Consider the following 20,820-nt stretch of genomic DNA (forward strand, 5'->3'; position numbering starts at 1 on the left):
TTCTAATTCTAGCCATAGGTTTGTTATATATTGATTTAAACCATTTAAAAAATAAAAAACTAAATCAAATGTTTAGTGTTGTTAGAAGGCAATCCCACTCCACCTTATGAAAGGCCTTCTCAGCATTTAGATTCTTTCTTCTTGTTGTTTGAGTCCTTAGTAATTTTCATTATTCCAATAAATTTGGCCTTGCTACAAAGCCTGTGTGATCTGAATATACAAGGTTAGGCCCTGATTCAGCAAGCTGTCTTATACGGATACAGGGCTCCACTTGCACACAGCAACTTGCAGAAGGCGGCCTTAGTTAACACTTTCTCAAGCCTTAAAGTTTCAATTTGCAGGAATATTTTACAGTCATAGTTCAAGGATATTGTTCACATTTCATAGGTTCTCTGCTTGGTTTAAGACCGAGATACCAGTAGTACTTAAACTGAACTGTTGAGAAGAGCTTTCTTTTTCAGTTATGTAGATGAATGCCTTAGTAAGTATCAGGGTGATTTTGGTCTGGAAGCACTTACGAATTTCTGGTGCATACCATTCCTTTCAGGTGCTTTCCCTGAGTTAATATTAAAGATAGCTTTGAAAACTTAAGCAGATGTTATACTTTTTTTTTCAAGTTCTAATTTTTTTCTCTGCCAATGGTGGGGATGGTAAATCTATCTTATTTAAATATCTTTCTATAATGAATTCCTGGGATTCAGATGAAAATCATGTATGATAACATGTTGCAAAACTTTTATTTATTTGTTTGTGACAATTATTATTATTTCCCAGATTTGGCATATTCAGAGCCGATCAAAGTCAATGGAAAGATTTCAACAGGGTTTCGATCAGGCCCTAACTGCATTTTGAGTTTCATCTTTTTAAAGCTACTAAGTAAGGAGATTTCTTGTTTCATTCATCCAACCATATGCTCTGGTGTTAGTACATGTTAAAGCTTTCTCTGCCTTTCCAGAGGTTAACTGTCTTTATTCTCATCTAGAATTCCTTCATGTAATAAGCATCTCTAATATTTTTTTACATGTTTTCTAACTGGTGAGCCATCTAATCAATAAAAAATCTACTTTTTCTGACAGGTTTCAGAGTAGCAGCTGCATCCGAAGAAGTGGGCTGTAGTCCACGAAAGCTTATGCTCTAATAAATTTGTTAGTCTCTAAGGTGCCACAAGTACTCCTCCTCTACTTTTTCTGTTTTTCTCTTTGCTTTTTGTGTGAATACTCTATTACTGTATGTGACCCCTTAAAGCTGATTTGAGTGCTTGCCAGTAAGTGAGGTGTGACTGGACTGTATTAGTATTTGTTTGCTCAAAGAGCAATTTTCCACCATTTTATCCAATTTTGGAGTTATTTGGGCCACATTATACCCTCCTGCTGAAAAGCTGTGGGAGGGAACTTTGTACATGGATATCTCAAAAGGATATCCATGCAGAGATAACACCAAATTATCCTGCCAGGATCAGAGGAGGAGGTTTGCTCTTCTCTGCCCCATAGAAAACTTACCCAAACCACATGGATCCCCAAATATCTTCAGGAGGCCAGAATCATCTGTACAGAGGCTCTGCAACCCTGTTATGGCTCTGGCCACTGCTCGCTGGCAGTGCTGCTCCACAGACTCATGCTACCAGGGACTCTCTGGCCATTGCTGCTCCTGGCTGTATTCATTTTTCCTGTGTGACTTACATGGGACCAGAGCAGGGATGATGTGAGTCCATCCTGGACTTACCCCAAGTCCGTGACAATCAGTCACAGAACCATAGAGTTTAAGGGCAGAAAGGACCACTAAATCATCCAGTCTGACCTCCTGTATATCACAGACCACCAACACCACCCACGCACTAAGCCCAACAACTCTCTATAAAGGTAATTTAATGTGGCTTTTTAATTCCCATTGGTTTAGTTAAATCCTTTTATGTTCAATGCACCCCCTGTCATTCTCCCCTCCCCCCCACACTGATATTATCATCTCTAGATAATATTTTCCATAGCAGTTAAATCACGGGCTATTGTTATTCATTAGTGCAGACTCCGATGTATATCCATTTCCCCCGTCACACACACATTTATGCTACCCTACTCCTCCCACATCTCATGCTTCCTTGTTCATCTTTTTTAATGGAGACGTTTTATTTCCCCTTCCTCTTATTAATATTCTCTCTCACTTCCCCTAAAATTATACCAACACGCAGTTTCACCGCCAAACCAGCCATGTATTCTCATTTTAAACTTTACAATGTGTATCTACATTTTACAGCATTATGGCAAAAATATTGGTACTGTAGATGAAATAGAGATATCTTTTTCCAAATAAAGTAAATATATATAAACACACAAACACACACGCTTATATCCATCACCAAATATAGGGCCTGATACTGCAGTTAGATCCTTGTCCCAGCATGGCACCCCACTTAAGTCAGGCTCCACTTGAATACAAGGGTCCCGCCACACAGATCTGATCTTACAAACATGTATAAACTTGATTACAATGGGATGACTCAGATGCATGTTTCAATGGAGCTATGCTGAACACAGGATGAAAATCTGGCCTATCACTCAATGTGTAACCAACCTGATTGCCAAAACAATAGAGGAAATGCCTTCCCATCAGCATATCTCCATTTGCTACATTGATTTATAAAAAATAATGGTCTGTTTCCCAGGCTTTTCCTTCAGCTTCCTCTGCAAAACTTAAACTTAGGTTTCAAAACTGTAACCTTTTCCCAAGTCTTCAGTTTTATCATCAAAATATTGTAAACCTTTCTGCAACACTCAAAATTCTCTGCTGGCAGAGAGAGGCTTTAACATCTCTTCAAAGAGCTATTCTCCTCAGTCTCTGCCATTCTAGCAGAGGATGGGCCAGATCTTCACCTGGCCTAAATCAGCACAGTTCCACGGACATCAATAGAGCTTCGCTGATTCATGCCGATGGAGAATCTCACCCAGTGTTTCTAGTTTTGAGTCTAAAGTTGGAACAGGTTGCAGTAATTCTAGTCTGGGCTGCAGACATCTAGCATGGATTGCTGGAAGCAGCTGCTGAGTTCCTGGAAAGTCCTCCAGAGCAGCCATTGCTGGCTTGTGTATGATCATTTAGGAGTGCACATTCCTGCTGAAGTCTAAGACTTTCTGTCTTGGAATCAGTTTTCTTCTCTCCGTTTTCCGATAAGTTTTCTAGTCAAAGTTTTTTACTGACATTCATGTGTGACAAAGTAATAATCCCATCACTTATTCTGGTTTAAATAGACATAAAGAGGCTGGGATTGAAGCTGGGCCTATGAATCTGCCTCCAGAAGCCCTTTTCAAAGAGAACCATGCACAGTGCTTGAGAGAAACATACCTGGCTCCAGCCAGGGCTATCAGTCTTTATCACAAAAACCAAATTCACCCCTGCCTGCATATGAAACCCCGCCTCCTAAACTATTTACGTTACTGAAAAACACTCTGGATATTTCCACATGATTCTGAGGACTGTGGCTGACTCTCCTGCCAAAGAAGAGACATCTGGCCTAGTTCTGAACTCCAGTTTTACACTGTTACCACTCCACTGACTTCCACAGACCTGCTCCTGATTTACACCGGTGTGAGATCAGAATCAGGCACACATAATCGTGTGCCACAGAACATTTAATGGCATGGGGAAAGGTCTGTCTGTCTATCTAAATATAAAATAAACAAAACCAACAAGCAATATAAATGAGTTATCATGAGTAATAACAGTTCCCCTTGAAGTCTCTTTTGACATTAAAGTGTAACACACCCTCATTTTAGGTCAGACAAGCACACTTCACCTCACTAGTAATGCTTGTACAATGGTTCTCTATTATAAAGCGATTCAGTCTGGAGTGGTCATCAATGGATAATCCAGATGCACAGAGGTAAAAGTCTTCAAGTAATTAGTCTATGTTTAAATCTTGGAATGCTTTAGAGCTCTAATTTATTCTCATTTAAGATTGAAAACACCTAATTAATACTAGTGAAGAAATAAACTTTACAGTTGGCTTGTATTTTCCATGAAAATAGTTGATTAGTGTATACTCAAATGTCTGGAAAACATTCAGTAATAGAGTCATCTGCATTTGAAAGTGTGGAGCCAGTTTCAGAACTGCCATCCGGTAGTTCAGTTTTGGAATAGTTTAAGGACAGCAGAAAGTCCATAGTACAGGGTATCTGCCTGGCCTCATATTTCCAATACATGTGGAGAATTTCAATAGACGTGGAGAATTTTCAACGAGCTCAGTCATGAATAGGAAACACACCCGCCCCCCCCAACATACACATTCAAATCCGTGAGGGAAAGGTTTTCAATAGTATATAAATATGACTTAGGGAGGGATAATTCAATGGCTTGAGCATTGGCCTGCTAAACCCAGGGTTGGGAGTTCAATTTTTGAGGGGGTCACTTAGGGATCTGGGGCAAAAATCAGTATTTGGTCCTGCTAGTGAAGGTAGGGGGCTGGACTCAATCACCTTTCAGGGTCCCTTTCAGTTCTAGGAGATAAGTATATCTCCATTTATTATTATTTTTATTTTAATCATTTTAGTTTTGTTTCTAATAAATCTTTTGCACTTTCATATTTCTGCAAGCCTCAGAGGTAACAACAACAACAAAAGCAAGCAGCAGCAGCATGTCCTCCCTCTCTGTCTTATACAGTCTCTAGTAGGTGTTATTTATTTGGTATCCATGAATTTCTGCTCTCAACTGGTCAAAGTGGGTCACATTCCACTATCAGTCAGGTTCAACCTCACAGACCCCAAAACGCTTACACAAGGACCGAATTTAGTCCATTGTCCAAACCCTACAATCTTTAGTCCAAGCTTCCACTGAAGTCCATATTACAGGGGAGGTTTGGCTGAGTAAGAACAGAGCCTGAAATCCTGCCTCCGCCATTCCTATCTGGATATGTTATGGCCAAAATTCTGTGGAACAATCATGGTTCTGCTGCAGGGGGATGAAAAAAAGAGGTTGTGCAGGGGAACTCTGTGGCCCATTTCCTTACATTTTGCTTGGGGGCTGTGTTTTATAACCCAAGGCAAAATTGCAGGATTTGATCCACTGATTATGACCTTCTTGTAGCCTGCAGCATGTTTTTCAAGGTAGTCCGAATACTGGAACTACAAATATGGTGCTCCAGGACTATAAAACTCAAGTGTTTGTATATTCTTTCAGCACCATCTCACTTCACCTAATACTCTTTGGTATTTTAAAAAAATATGATAAGTTTAAAAAAAAAAAACCAACAAACCCACACCACACTAAAAGGCCTTTTCAACCTCAAAGTCTGTCTTTGTCACCTCAGCAGAGCCCCAGGGCAGGCTCTTTGGTCTGCAATTGAAATCAGCTAATTTTGTCAAAGAGATATAGGCCCATGCTTTCCAACTACATGGCTTATTTGCTGATATTTACAGTGTTAACACTGGGCAGCCTTTCCCAGATGCGGAGGACAAGGCGGGCCTAGGGGGTGATTCTTTGTGATAAACCTCCTCTTAGCACAGTAGCTCAGGGAAAACAGCTTCCCCTTTGGTGGCAATACAATTAGAGTCCCTCAGAAAACTCTGAGACAGGAAAGAACAGGAGTTACCCTATCAAGTAGCTCACCGAAGACGACTGATGCTCAAGCTGCCATGAAGCCTTGCAAAGAAAGCAAGCACACAGCGTCTATTACTGTACCAAAGGTCTGACTGAAAAAACACAGTTGTCAAGCAGATGTAGATGAAACAATCAACTATGCTGCATAGAATTCTCCCAAAAGAGACTCCAGTCTTTGACTGTCTATCAACAACTAGATTTCAATGAATGTGGCTATTATGCATTTTAACTGCTAGCTTTGGGCCTGGTCTACTCCCTGTGAAACCAAAGGGAATGTTGACTTAAGCAGGAATAGGAGCAGATCTTTTGCTTTTTAGTAATCTAATAACATTATAGCTTGCTAACTGGTAGCAAAGTTCACTGTTCTTGAAGTCAATTAGACTATTTACGGGTGTAAACTTCCTCATATGCCTAGGTGTTGGCAGGATTGGGCTCTATGTTTGTTAAATCTAACTCCTGCTAGATATAGCAGGGATCTATGTGTTACTTCTTTTATACTCAAGTCAATGGAGAAAAGGGTTCTTTCTGAAACAACTTCTCCAGATACCTTTTGTCAAGAAGGTCAGGGCATTAGAGTACTGGGACTTTAAGTGGCTCACACGATAATAACTCCTGACCAGCTAACATTGCACAGCTCAATGGTGACACTCTTCAGAAATCTTTTAAACAAATATCATATTCCAAAAATGAGCGCTAGCATCCGAACAAAGCTTTCTCAGGAAAGTCTTTGCTTCTGCAAGCCACAAATTTTCTTTGGCACCAGGCCAGGCTTATAAGCAGACGTAATGTTACTGAAGCTGAAACGCAGCAAGTCCTTCTCCCCAGCTCACCTAAGAAAACTTTAAAAACCCCTTCCTGTTTGAAACACCAATGCCAATATCCATTACTATGGAAGTAAGAGAATGAATAAGATGTAGAAGTGAGACGTGATTTTTTTCCCCATTTAATTGCACAGGGAGTACCAGGGCTGCAGAGTGAAATTGGTATTTAGTTTGAAGAGACGCAGTATGACACAGCCTCAGCGTGCACTTAATGGCCTGGAATGTTTAATGCAAAGGCACACACAATGCAAGTGTTGTTTCCTGAACACTAAAAATACCATAGGATATCCCTACTGCAAGTTACTGCCCACTGAGACCTTCCTCTTTTTGGATGCCTGCTCACCCTTGCCGCCGCAAAATACCCTCATTCAGCAGCCCTGGATGTGAATGGGAGTTGAGGACACTCAACCAATCTCAGAAGAGATCTCAACACCTTGAAGAATTGGACTCTTAAAGACCCTGTGTTAATGTTCAAAGAATAAAATCAAAGTTCACCATTAGATTTCACAACACACAGCATCTAAAATGTTAGCACCAATAGGTTGCATGCACTGGACTGGGCGGAATCAGGAAATGACACCTGTTTTTGTCGTTTACAGTTTTGGAGACTCTATTTTTCTGAGACTCCAGGGAGATTCTATTCACAAAGACTGCTATGAAGAGTGAAAAGGCAATCTTGCTATCCTAACCATGCGTGGTTTAGTTTAATGGTCTACCACTCAAACTCAGACATTTACATCCACTAAAGGTTTGACCCTAATGAATTATTTGAGTCCTTTATATTATTTCTCCTACCCATCAGATATCACCTACATCCTAAATGTTAACGACACAGCATGTTTTACCACAGTAGCATGTACACCTTCAACTATCATTAGAAACGAGAAGGGTCTTGACTCAAGCATGGGGCCAGGTTTAGTAAAACTTTCCATGAGGAAAGCTTTTTATTTTTTCCCCAGAGCTGCTAGACCAGGCCAACAGGGAGGGAGGGAAAGCTCATATCCAGACTGAAGTGTAGACAGTATTACTGGACTTTGTAGACTACCTGCATGTTGTTCTAATGACATCTGGACTACTGGAAATCAGAGAGTGAACTCAGAAGTTTTCAAAGGCATAATTGTGGCAGCACCAGACTAAACTTAATGCCTTGAGAGCCAATCACTTTAATCACAAAGCTGAAATGTATGAAAAAGGATACATTTCAGCAAAAGAATAATTCTGTCTGCTACAGTTCCTGTTCAAATAAACTATATCACCAAATCACGTGCACTTCAGAAATATACAGGAATATAAAAAATGAACATATGGTTTAGAGGCAACCGAATTTCATATATACTGTATCGGAGATATATGGACTTGTCAGACATCTAACAGTGCGACAGTATAAGCAATTCATGGGAATGACATTAGCAATAGCTCATATTACATCCACGGGTTAAACTTTTACTGCAAAAGTTATTTTTAAAAGAGCCGTGTTTAAAATGAAATGGCTGGGGAGGCTGCAGCTTTCACTAACACTTTACCGGTGGTTTTGCCACTTTTACTTATTATTGGGAGTTTAATGCTCCCAATTTACCTTTTTAGATTAAAAAAAAGAAGCTGAAAAGAGTGCATTCATGGTCAAAGAACGATAAAACTCAGCTGTACCAAGATAATTATGGGGGCAAAAGCCTACTTGTTTTAAAAAGAAGCTGATGATGTGTTTTCAGTAATTGCTGTCAGCCACATACTGAAAAATTCAGACACTTCTTTGTTTATGATGTATATATTCTCGTCACTATGCAGGGAGTTAAACATACACATCCAATAGCATCAAGATCAGAAGCCAACCCTTTATTTAAACAAACAAACAAACAAACAAACAAACAAACAAACAAAAAACGGGGGAGGGGAGGAATTAACTTTCAAAGCAGCACATGAGAGTTCTTAAAATCCATAGCATCTGGAATCAGACCCAAAGGAAAAGTGCTAGGAAACAAATTTAAAAACCAGTGGGGCCAGAATTTTACCCCAAAAGTCTGAGTCCAAACAGTCATGGGCTTTGGGCAAGTTTCGAACTTGAACTTTGTAGCTCAAGCACAACCTTTATTCAAAACATAAATATTGTTTTTGTATTAAAACGTATTTGTTATTGTCTTGGTACTTATTAAAATGAAAACTGGGAGCAAGAGTATATAATAACTGTCAAAATGTGTTGAGAAGACAGATCACAATGAAATCCCTTTCCTGTTGGTACCAATGTGTTTCCCTCTTGCTTGCAGAGATATCATTACCAATGAATGCTAAGCCATTTCTTTGATGTTTTTAATAGCAGGAAATAATTTCACAATTGAGTGTCATTCTGCTTCAGCTCAAAAAATGTATCAGCCAGCGGGGGTGCCAATCATAACCCTAACGACATTTCTTGGCATTAAAACACCTAATTGAATTCTCTCTGTCCTTGCAATATGAAGATTTGGGCTCAATTCTTTGTTCCACCCAAGCTACACTAGTCACAGGAATGGGAAGTGAGGGCAGGGAAGGTGACCTTTGGCCACCCCTATTCTGATTTTAACCAAGGGCCTGTCCAGTCCACAGACTAAGTTCTACTGAGCTGCTTATGGCCACAAAGGGTTATTTCTAACATCTGAGTAAAGCAATCAAAAATTTGGAAACTTCTCTGAGCCATCTTGGTCAGCAAAACTGAACTGAAAATACCATCAGAATGGACTTTCTTGCGATATTTTGGCACAAGTTGTGACTCAGACCAGGAAGGAAAAGCATACAAAAGTGTAAAATAAACATTAACCAAGCATTAACATCTCAGTACATGAAATAATGTTTGGTTCCAGGGATGGGAAAAAGTTCAGGTCAGTTCTTAATTTCCCCAAAGCAGCTGACTCTTTGGCTAGTTAGTGATAATTCTGCTCTGTTTTGCAAATGGCTGTATAGCTCATTTGTACTCCAGTGGCCTGGCAAGCCAATGATAGCTAATTGTTCCTGGGCCCAGTTCTCCTTCATGTGGCAGTTATCTTGAGCCCTGTGAACAATCTTCTGCCTGGCTTTGTATTGAAGACTCATTGCTGATAAATCAATGATTCTGAAAACACTTAACAGAATAGAATTTGTGTTTAGCTGTCTGTCTGTCTTGTAGGGTTTTCTATAGTTCCTATCACCCTAGCGTCTGAGCTGTTCCCAGGTTAGATCCTCGTGCAATTCATGAAATCTTCTCCTTTCCTCAGTATAGGAGCCTCTGCTTGGGACATACCTCTGTCCTTTTAATAAGGCACCTTTCATATCAAAGATACCCATTGACTTTATTGGGCTTTGGATCAGACCCCGAATTCAATACTGCTAAGGGAGAAGCCATTAGGGAATCAGCAATATCTCCCACACACAGTGTCTTGGACATTACCACTTGCATTACCGAATAAGGACTGTGGTCAGGGCATGGAGGGCATCTCCTACTCTTTTTGCAAAGAAATATGGAATTTCATGGATGACCAACAGAGACAGGGATAAAAGATCATTTTAACTCTTTCATCTGAAGGACAACACCTTAAACAGTACCTCAGCCCTTACTACTGCAGTGTCAGCATTGGGAGTCAGTCAAAGTCTTGTTTGGGATTAAATCTCAGCATCATGTGACACAAAAGTGCTAACTGAGCCAGACACACGTCAATATTAGTAATATATTCACATATAGCTCATATGATTTTTCAAGGGGAGTTTCAAGGGTTTTATAAATGTTTTTGAGACAGATATTCATGTACTGAAACAGGCTACCAATCGAATCAGTAGCCCAGGTGGCTACTGTTGGTTTTTGTTTAAAATGAAATTGCCAAAACCAACACTTACTTGCCAAAATAGAAGCCTCCTTGGGTTTTTTCTTTATACCATGTTAGCTGAGTATCATTACACCAACACTGAAACATCATATACAGTGCATATATTTATATAAACACACTGACTGCTTTTTTACAAGGACCTCTGTGATGTAGATGGCCTAAGTCTGGACCTATTCCAGACCAAATGAATTAATATTGCTTTGATCCCACAGGCTTCAAACCTGGAAAGATTACTTAAAATGTATTAGAATTAGGGATATATAAATCAAACCAGAAAAAGAAAAGGCAAGTTTGTGAGACTCTGAATCAAATGTCACTTTGTGTAACCAGGGTTGGATTTTTAATTTGTCCTGTGGTCACATTAGCATGCTGTCTATCTATTTTAGGGTTTTACACTGCCACCCATCACCGTGGTATCTGAGCGCCTTCCATATAAAATCAATAGCTATAAAAGTTACTATTGGGCTTAATGGAATCACTGGCATGTCTCCTTTTACAGAGTAGGGCCTTCGGTTTCGATTTCTTAGATTTTATTAAATTACTTTTAGGGAGAGGGGGAGTTGGATGGTGTATTTTGGGTAGGAGGGAAGGAATGCTGTGCATTAAAATTAACTTATTTTTACAGATTTTGTATTGTTTATTCACACAAAGATGTAGAAACAAAGTTTAATTAGCTATAACAGTTTGAAGGAGACATGGGTGAATGAATGTTTAAATTATAAATAGAAGGTGATTTTAATCTATTAACAATAAAGATGAAATTGGCTCCTTATTCCTTGGTCTGACTGGTGTTCTGCTTTTCCACCTTCAAAATATTATTACAAAATACATACAGTCTACATAATTCTCCAAAAAAACAAACAAACCACGCTTGAAGATGCATAAAATACTAATGGGAAATAATGATGACGGTTTGATTTTAACTGCAGCCAAACAAAAGCAAACAAAAGGGTCTTTTTCCTAGTTAATCAGATCCACTTTGTGATATCCTTACTCCCAGTGGTGAGTACCTACAATTAGTGCCTACAGTTGGCTCCAATTACTTCAGTAAAACAATTCATGATGTAATGCACTATTCACTGTGAGCAAAGGTATCACAATCTCAGTGAGTAATATATAACTGGGAAACCAAGAGAGATTGCCCTTCTGAACTGTGCCTGTAGGTCAAAATTCCATCCTTCTATAATCTGTCTTTGGGTATGAGAAGGTGGCTCTTTACTGAAACAACCTCATAAAAATTATTCGCTACACTTGCAAGCAATGAGACAGTTAGGGAAGATGGGGCAACCCTAAAAGGACAGACTTCTACTACTACTTTAACTTCTGATTAACCGTAGTGGGGACTGATAATGTTTGAGGTGGCACTGGTGAAATGTGAATTTTTTTTTTAATGTAAAGTGTAATCCATACGTAAACCAAAACATTATTATTGGCACTAGCACATAGAACATAATAAAAATAATAAGCATCAATAAAATTGCCACTGGCAGGAAGGGAAGTAAACAGTGTAAATCAGTTGGAAAGAAAGAGATGAGGAGGGAAAGGAGACATAACATTATAGTTGTGAGAAAAATTTGTCAGTTTCTCAGGTACATTTCTGGGAGTCAGATGTTGATGCAATTGGGAGAATTTCCTCTGTCCCTTAAATATGTATATATATCTATTATTTTACTACCACTGCTTTTAGAGAGTGATCCTTAATTTGTGGAAGTAGGGTAACAATAGAGTCATGTATTTTCTTTTACTATTAATAAAAGCAGGGATTGTTTCTCTGTCTCTAGTTCTGTGGCTGGTCACAGAATGGCTTTAAATAGCATGATACATACTGAAGTATGGATTCTATCACCTGGCTACAGTGATCGGAGATTGCAAAATAACTACTGTGCCAAAGTCATTTACGCTATGTCAGAGAAAATAAGCTTGGGGTGGGGAAATTAAATTCTCTTTTCCAGAACACAGAGCATCAACAGAGTAGCCCTGTGACATCTACTGCAAGCTAGGAGCTGTAGCAGATTCTGAGATTGCTGTGCGCCTCTTCACTGAGGGGGTTCTGGGTAGTGGATCTGTGCATCCCTGCATCCAATATTCCTGAGCCCCAACCATGCCCCTCCAATGGGGAGCAGCAGAGAACCCTTCTGAATGCTGAGGGGGTGTTTCTCCCAGTGGGACTGCACCAATTGCACAGCCTATCAGTGTGGCTCAGAATGAGAGAGTTCTGATATTCCTATACTTCTCTCTTCCAAAGTAATCCTTTTAATTTTTTTATTAGTCGTAAAATAAATAAATTGTATTAAACAAAAAAGGAAGAGAGGAGATGATGGGTATAATTTGTGGAGGGGTAATGTGGTGCTTTTCTAGAGGCATAGTTACATGACGGCTACTGATATGGATTGAATCTCCAAGATTATTATATGAAGATCTTAGCTGTTAATCTTGTGATCAGTCCCACCCTGGCTAATCTTTGTTTTCTATCAATCTTTCATTTGATTAGGGCTTTTTACTTTTTGTTTATTTCATTTTGGGGGTTGCAGCAGTTTTAATCTTGTTTCTCATGGCAGTATGCATGCGGAAAAAATGGACAATGTCTATATGAAGACTAGCCTGTCCTCAGCATAGAAAGAAATGCAATGAAATTGTGTAACAGCCATGTAAAACTTTAATGAACTGTGCTCCTAATTAGGAAAATTTCTTCGATTTGTCTGTCATGTAACTGATTAGGATCTCTATTAAGGAAAGATGTTTTCTCAGAACTGAAAAGCAAAATGCTGTTATTCAAGCTCAAAAATACTAATGTTTTTATCCTAATTCAGCAAGTATCATGCAGTTTGAAATCAAATGTATAACTGTCGCCAAAATTATATTAAAAAAGTAAAATTAATTGTCTTTTGTTATAATTTCTCCCTGAAAGACAATCACATTCAGAAGCTCTTTGGTACCAATTAGTTTCAATACAGACATTTCAAAGACATTCCTTTTCCAAATATCGTAGTATATTATATAAAAATATATTGCTATTGAAAGGGAGCTCACATATTGCATTAAAGTGAAGGTTCAGAATACTACTGGGATACTTAGCGGTAAGTGCTAAATCACAGTTCAGGGAGGTCATATAATCAAATTCCAGATTACCCTCTTTATTATGTTCTGTTAATAAATCTTTGGAAACCGAAGTCTGACAAGTTCATCACAGCATTTTAACATTTGAGTGGTGCGTGTGGGTGTATATCTATAAAATCTTACAAACTAAAAAAACATTGGCTACAAATCTACAGTAGGAACTAATGAAAAAAGCCCTAACTGCAGATGCTACCAGACTGAAAAGCCATCAGCTGAAGGACATGCTTCAGTTTTTAATTTGAGTTTTCTCAGCTGAAATAGAGTAGTTTATGATTTAGTTCCAATTATCAGATTTGTGTATCTGAAGTTTCATTGCATTACGAACAGGACAATGTTAAATATGTTTTCACTGCCATTCCACAGGTCATTGGCATAGGCAGAAACCAAGACCATCTGGTTAAGATTATTGCAATGTAGCTATTGGTCATGCAGCTAGCTCTACAGTGACTAACAGCATTTAATGCTTAAAAATACACTTTCATTATTGCAAACAAAATTAAAGAACTTTTTCTCAGACAGAGAACATCAGAGCAAAATTCTGCACCATTCCACAAAGCTGTTAATTCGCACTTTCTTCCATCAGAATTGTGAAGGGGGTTAAAAGAACTCACTGATATAGCAATATGGTTGAATGCAAACCTCTACAGCTGTGGAAGACTTACCATCATCCAGGTACAACTGGTCCAATTCCTCAGGTTCTCGCTTGATCATTACAGGAATAGGGGCCAAATTATGATTACTGTCCTCATGCAACTCTGGCAATGACAGTGGTTGGTTTGTTGGAGACTCATTTCTTTGAACCTTCGGCAGTTGGTGCTGCTGTTGACCCATTATGGATGAGTGAGTTGGACTGCAGGACTGCAAATAGGTTGGCTCTTGGGTAACGGATGGAACTGGAGAAGAGGGACTGTTGGGATAGAGTGTTTGTTGGTAACCAAGGGAACAGCTACTGCTCAGATGTTGACTCACCTGCGGCTGCAGCATGATGAGAGATGATTGCTCTGGAGAACTTGGGTGCACAACTATAGACCTTGGCACTTCCTGTACGGTGGGGACACCTCCAGCGGGCTGCTGAAGTCCTAGGTGACTGTGGCCCGGGTTGGTGATGCACTTGTAAGCAGAAGATGAAAGATCATGCAGCTTGGGGCTTGAGTTGGGGGAAGATGACATCACAGTGTTTCTCTGCTGACAGGAAGTGAAGCCAGCCACAAGGCACGAACCAGGATCAGGAGGCATCATGATCTGCTGGCTGTAGTATGGTTTAGAGAGAGGATTTAATCCTTGGGTCATTGGTCCACAGGTTTGAGCAGGCTCATAGTCATCACTGGGTTCTGTTTTTATAATTGGAACTGTTAAGAGAAAAAAAGTTTTAAATAAACATGAGTTGCATATTGGTATGATCAAGTTGGCTTGTGGCTAGGATACCCTTTGCAAAACAAACAACGTCTTGAATAAGACTCTGTGTGTCTTTTGCTTAGTTCTCCCACCCTATAAAAAAAATGAATGAGTCATCAGCACAAGAAAGTCACAGCTGGTTTTAATATTGAAAAGGACTATTTTCTTTGGACTCTCCTTCAGCACTAATGTGCTATAAAAATCTATTTGCAAATAGCTGTGCTGCAGTAGAAGCCTTGGACCCAAGGGCTCCATGGATTTGTAGTAATCAAAGCAAAAATTTTAACTTGGATGTACTACTGCATTTCTACTGCTACTGATGGCCCATTTGATAAATGTCTGCACATTTGGTAAATTCAAGAATAATAAGGTGGAGATGGGGCTTTCAGAGTTCAACAGAAATAAAATTGCAAAGATAAATGACAATATTGTTATGGACAAGGAGTTTTTGATAATAAGGCACTTTTTTTTTTTGAAAGACCAGGAATCTCATTTATTTTTTTCTTTTACATAACTGTATTTAATCTCTGCTTCTTACTACCCAGCCAATGGGTGTAAAATATTCAACAAGTCGTAGCCAGCTCTCAGAGATCACAAGCTGGATCCAAACTACCAATGCCAACTCCTGGAGAATGTTAGTCCAGACTCTGCATACCGAGAAGAAATCTGCTCCTATTGTGGACAAATTGTTTCCTCCATCTCCTGCCCCAAAGGCGTGCTGAAGAGGCGGTACCTGTCATTCAGGAGAGAATGCCCCTCTCTGAAACATGAAGGGTGACTGGTATGGAATTTGCAACTTCAGCGGACCTTTGACCATGAAAAATAATCTTGAGCCTCTCTCTAATAAAGGCAATTCAGAGGGGAGAGAGGACTTTGCCTTTCCTGGATATCCAGCAGCACATGCAGTTCACAGGGAAAAGACCCCCACTTCCAAGGTCAGGTGAACTATAAATTAGAAGGGCCAGGTAGGCCTCTATGGCCCACATTTTTAAAGGTACTTAAGCATTCAGCACTGCAACACATAACTGATTTAGAAGACTAAATGTCATTTGCAGAAGGGAGTTAGGCACTTAGAGCCTAAATCCTATTGACTATCAATGGGATTTTGGCTCCAAAATGTCTTAATCCCTTTTGAAAATGAGATTTGAGCTCCTAAATCAGTTAGGCATTGCAATGCTGAGCACAGTAATGCCTAACACCTTTAATAATCTGGGCCTCAATGACTTCAAGGAGTTTGAATAAACATATTTTTTCTAGCCAGACCCAAACTTAAATAAAGAGAGCAGTGATTTTGGATTCATGTGAGGGTTTATCTTCTTGCCCAAATAAAAACCTGCAGAGACTTTCATAGCTCTTAGGCACTGCTGGCAATGTATGGCACTATCACAGGATATCTGTTAGGGTATAAAAATAACTATTCTGCTAGGGTAGAGAAGATACCAATGAAATATCTCCGGGTACCGTGACCTAACAATTCACTTCCAAGTGTATGCATGTGTTTGAGGATTTTGAACCCTTAAAAGAGCTTTTAGTCCATTTAAAATGCGTGGGTATATTAGCTATAGTTAAATTCTTTTAACGCTCTCAGTTTTTACTTCTGGTGAATGCACTCTGCTACCCTTGTTTTACAACCTCCTAGTCCCTTGTTAACTTTGCTCCTTTTATATTGTTTTACACACAGATGTTTGCAAAACTTGCTTCAAGATTTCTTGGGCTACTAGTAAAAACATGCTTAAGTACATAATAGATGCACAAGTGCCATTCAAAATGCATGTATTATGGATAATGGGCTGTTGTCAGATTCCTTCTCCTCCTATTTTCACCTGCTCACATGCTGCATGCTAGTTAGCATGGTTTGGAATGTATTGGTTGCAGGGAAGGAGATTCTAGGTTCAAGGACAGCTTTATAAAACCCATATTATACCCTTTATGAAAACTCAGGACCAAAGAAACACACCTCAATAAACAGAGACGCACAGAGACTGTAAGAAAATACCTTTCACAAGATCCTCATGTGTTTTACATTAGGTTCACTGTACGAGCACAAAGCCTGGCACAGCTGGAAATACGAGGATCACTGAATACTGAATTTTCCCAATATATCAGTTAGAGAAACACCTGTGCTAAGTAATTCCAAATAAATCCACTGACAATTCAGTGCTCAATAACCCTTGCAGTATCTCATTCATTTAAAACTATGAATCTGTGAGTATGTCTACACTGCAATTAGACACCTGCAGCTGGCCCATGCCAGATGACCCGGGCTCGTGAAGCTCAGGCTGAGAGGCTGCTTAACTGCAGTGTAGACATTCTGGCTCGGACTGCAGTCCAACCTCTGGGACCTTCCCACCTTGCAGTGTAGACACACCCTATGAATCTTATGGTGTCAATGTTGAAGTGGGGGCACATGGGGCTGGTGGGGGAAGCATTGAGAACACTGATTCTATGACAGTGCTGGGCAACCTGCAGCCCACGGGCTGCATGCGGCCCACCAGGGTAATCTGATTGCGGGCCGCGAGACATTTTGCTGACATTGACCATCCGCAAGCATAGCCCCCCGCAGCTCTCAGTGGCTGCAGTTCGCCATTCCCGGCCAATGGGATTACCCTGATGGGCCACATGCGGGTTTCCCACCACTGTTCTATTACCTCAGGCTGTTCTTTTTCACACCCTTTGCAGTGCACACCTTTGCTTCCTCACTTAGCAATATGTATATTTCCTTGTTTCTGTCTTCAGCACATTTATAAAGGGGCAACTCAGTCAAGGCCATATTTATTAGCAAAGTAAATGGTGGGGAAAGTTATGAATCGATAACTCTGGCTTCAGTCCTCAGCTGCACCAAACTTATCGCTGCTACAGCTGAGGAGGGTGGCTTTCCACTATTCTGATCCTGGGCCAGCCTGGGGCTGAAAAGGCCCCCAGAATAATTTAGAGCAACCTATAGCTGTGACAATTGAAGGTTTGGCCCCAGTATGCCCTCTATGCAGAAGTGTGTGTGGGAGGCTGACTATCCCAGCTTTGCACAACTTGAGGATACCCTTGCACGGGGGGGGGGATCCTTGACTGCCCTTTTCTGGCTTTCCAGCTGCTTTGCACTGTCTCAGGCTACATCTACACTACAGGGGGAGTCGATAAGATACGCAAATTCAGCTACGTGAATAGCGTAGCTGAATTCGACGTATCGCAGCCAACTTACCCCGCTGTGAGGACTGCAGCAAAATCGACCTCTGCGGCTTCCTGTCGATAGCGCTTACTCCCACCTCCGCTGGTGGAGTAAGAGCGTCGATTAGGGGATCGATTGTCGCGTTCCGACGGGACGCGATAAATCGATCCCCGAGAGGTCGATTTCTACCCGCCGATTCAGGCAGGTAGTGTAGACCCAGCCTCAGTAGCAGAACAGAGGGAAAGGATTCAGCCCTCAATGTGAGCCTGATTCACCACTGGTTTACTCCAGCTTTACACTGGTGTAACTCCATTGCTTGTGCTGTCAGACAACTGATGTAAAGCAGTTCTGACTCAGCCGACACTGACATGCTCACTTTGTGTTCGGTGGAGTCTCACTGGTATACAACTGGAGTAATACAGAGATGGATCAGGCCCCACAATGATGAGTAGGTGTAATCTACAGGATGTGGTGTGGCAGAAGAGTGAGTTTATAGCCAGAAAAGTAACCAATGCGATGATGTAAGAAGGTGAAAAGACAAAGTCTGGGTCCTGCTTAATCTTACACCCCGTTTGTTGCTTTTCTTGCTACAACACCACCTCCTCCCCCTCCATCAGCATGCAGGCTACAGCAACTTACCCCGGCCTACCGACGTCAATTACACCAACTTTTGTGCACCTCTTAATTTATGAGGTCTCCAGGTAAATCATGGCTACTTGAACATGTACTTGGAGGTTTCTGAACTAGTTCAGCTAAATCTTGTCTATTAATTCCCCCAAAGTGTTTTTCCAGTGTAATAGAAAGGTCCCCAGTGTTAAATACTGTTTATCTGCTAATCTCATTACTAATATAGGTATTGTACTGGGAGAGGGGGAAAAAAGCATTAATGCTGAAATTGTTAAAGAATGTGGGCCTGATTCTCCACTGCCTTGCACCTTTTACAGTGTGTAAAATGAGAATAAAAAGTTCTACCAAATCACGACAGTAGCATTTACTCCACTTCTACAGAACTATAAATGTCTTCACCAGGTTCAAGTGTAGAGAATTAGACCCTGTGGGATCTTTGTTTTCAAGGAATTACCCAGAAGAGCTAGAATCACATTTGTAAAGATGAGTGTGTCTGCAGAAAGGAGCAGATGAAAACCATTACAGTTAGTTTTCTTATCAGACCTTAGTCTCTTTACAGGAATGGATGGCTATATTACTTGACTTGTAGTGTATTTGTGACATTCCATCCAGTATCTGCTTCTCTCCAGCATGTGTAATTCTGTCAAGTGGAATAGCAGAAGCTGATAATATGCACTAGCTGATACTTTTCAAATGGAGTTTGGAAGAAACCATGGCTCTGACTCTCCACTACCTGACCAGTCCGTTAGTGATCTGTGCAAAGCTGGTATAAAAGGCTACTGGTCAGAAAGATGGTGTTTTACATTCATTTTGCAAATGACTACACAGGGGACGATCAGGTCCCATATATTTTATGCACATCATCAAAAAATTAATTAAGGGCGTTTTTTCTCCTCTCTGGTCTGTCTCTTGTTTTATCACCATTCACTAGTCGATGCTCTGTTTGTGGCATCAGTTTATTATCCTGGAAACCAGGGCATTTCTTTAGACCATAAACAAGTTACAAGTATTTGCTTTGTCACATTATAAGGCTAAGAAGGGCTTCACATACCGGCTAACGGATATCCCCATCCCTACAGTCCTTTCATGACTTTTATCTGGTCAAGAACACAGCATAGCTCCACAGATGTCTTTGGGTATGTCTACACTGCAGCTGGGAGATGTGATTCCCAGCATGGCACTAGCTCACTTTGAGCTAGCACGCTAAAAATAGCAGTGTGGACATTGTAGCCCTGGTGGAAACCCAGGCTAGCCACCCGAGTTCAAGTCTGCCGACCTCCTGGGTTGGAGCTTAGGCAGGTCACCCAAGCCACCACCTGTGCCACTATGTTCACACTGCTATTTTTAGCAGCACACTAGCTCAAGTGGACTAGCGCAAGTCTGTCTACCGATGCTGGGAATCACACCTCCCAGCTGCAGCGTAGAGTCTAGACATACCCAATGGAGCCACACCAGTTTACACCAGCAGCCTGGCCCCTTAAATATCAGCTTGCATTATTTTCTTCTAGCTTAGGGACCAATCCAGTGGGTTCCTTTGTCATGGCTGTGGCAGGTCATCAGCCAACAGGACAGTAATGGTAAAGCATAATGTATCTGACACCATTTACCTTTATGTCTAATGTTCATGCTAACTTCAAACCTTTAGAAATCTGAGGCCAGATACTGGGCATTACGTCTCAAATGCACCCTTCAGAAGGCATAATTTGCCATGAAGCTAATTGCTGGGCCTCTGTCATTCAGTTTTTGGACACCTATGACTCTTAGATCGTTTTGCTCCATGTGACATAAGATTCCCCATATTATGTGTGGGGAAAAGCCATGTGATACCAAGAATATGATTAATAGCTCTGGAGTTAATATTTAACAGAAAACAGTATTAACTCAATCTCCTTTACACTATCAGGTCAAATATTTAAAATTGGCTGTCAGCTCAAATGTCTTTTTTAAATGACACCAAGCTGAATGAGACACTGCGTGATTCTAGCTACAAAACAGTGTTAAAATGACAAACAACAAAAAGCCCTGCAGCTGTTCAGAATCTATCAGCACTATTAGCATGAAGGGGACTATTTTTTAATTTAATACAGCAGTTTCAAATGTCAATAAGCAGGCTGCTTTAGGGCTGCTTTGTGGTGGTGAGATAACACTCTACACTGCAGACTCTCAGCTTATTACAATGAAAAATTAAAAACTGCATTTGCTCCACTCTGAGGCGTACCAATAACAAATTACCACAATGAGATCACAGTTTATAAAAGAGCAAATAACAAACAGGATGCCTGATCCT

General features: G+C 40.4%; 1 protein-coding gene across 4 annotated transcripts in view; it reads right to left on the minus strand.

Annotated features, from left to right (window-relative positions):
- Positions 1 to 20,820, minus strand: part of NFATC1 (nuclear factor of activated T cells 1) — a 147,399-nt gene that overhangs the window by 22,767 nt on the left and 103,812 nt on the right. For 3 of the 4 annotated variants that reach the window (XM_034762485.1, XM_034762486.1, XM_034762488.1), the window contains one exon: positions 14,011 to 14,697. In XM_034762485.1, the coding sequence (XP_034618376.1) occupies positions 14,011 to 14,697 (687 nt within the window). The remainder of the gene's footprint in view (positions 1 to 14,010; positions 14,698 to 20,820) is intronic. The other variant, XM_034762487.1, reaches the window with a different exon arrangement.

Source organism: Trachemys scripta, chromosome 2 (genome assembly GCF_013100865.1).
Source record: "Trachemys scripta elegans isolate TJP31775 chromosome 2, CAS_Tse_1.0, whole genome shotgun sequence".
Classification (NCBI taxonomy): Eukaryota; Metazoa; Chordata; order Testudines; family Emydidae; genus Trachemys; species Trachemys scripta.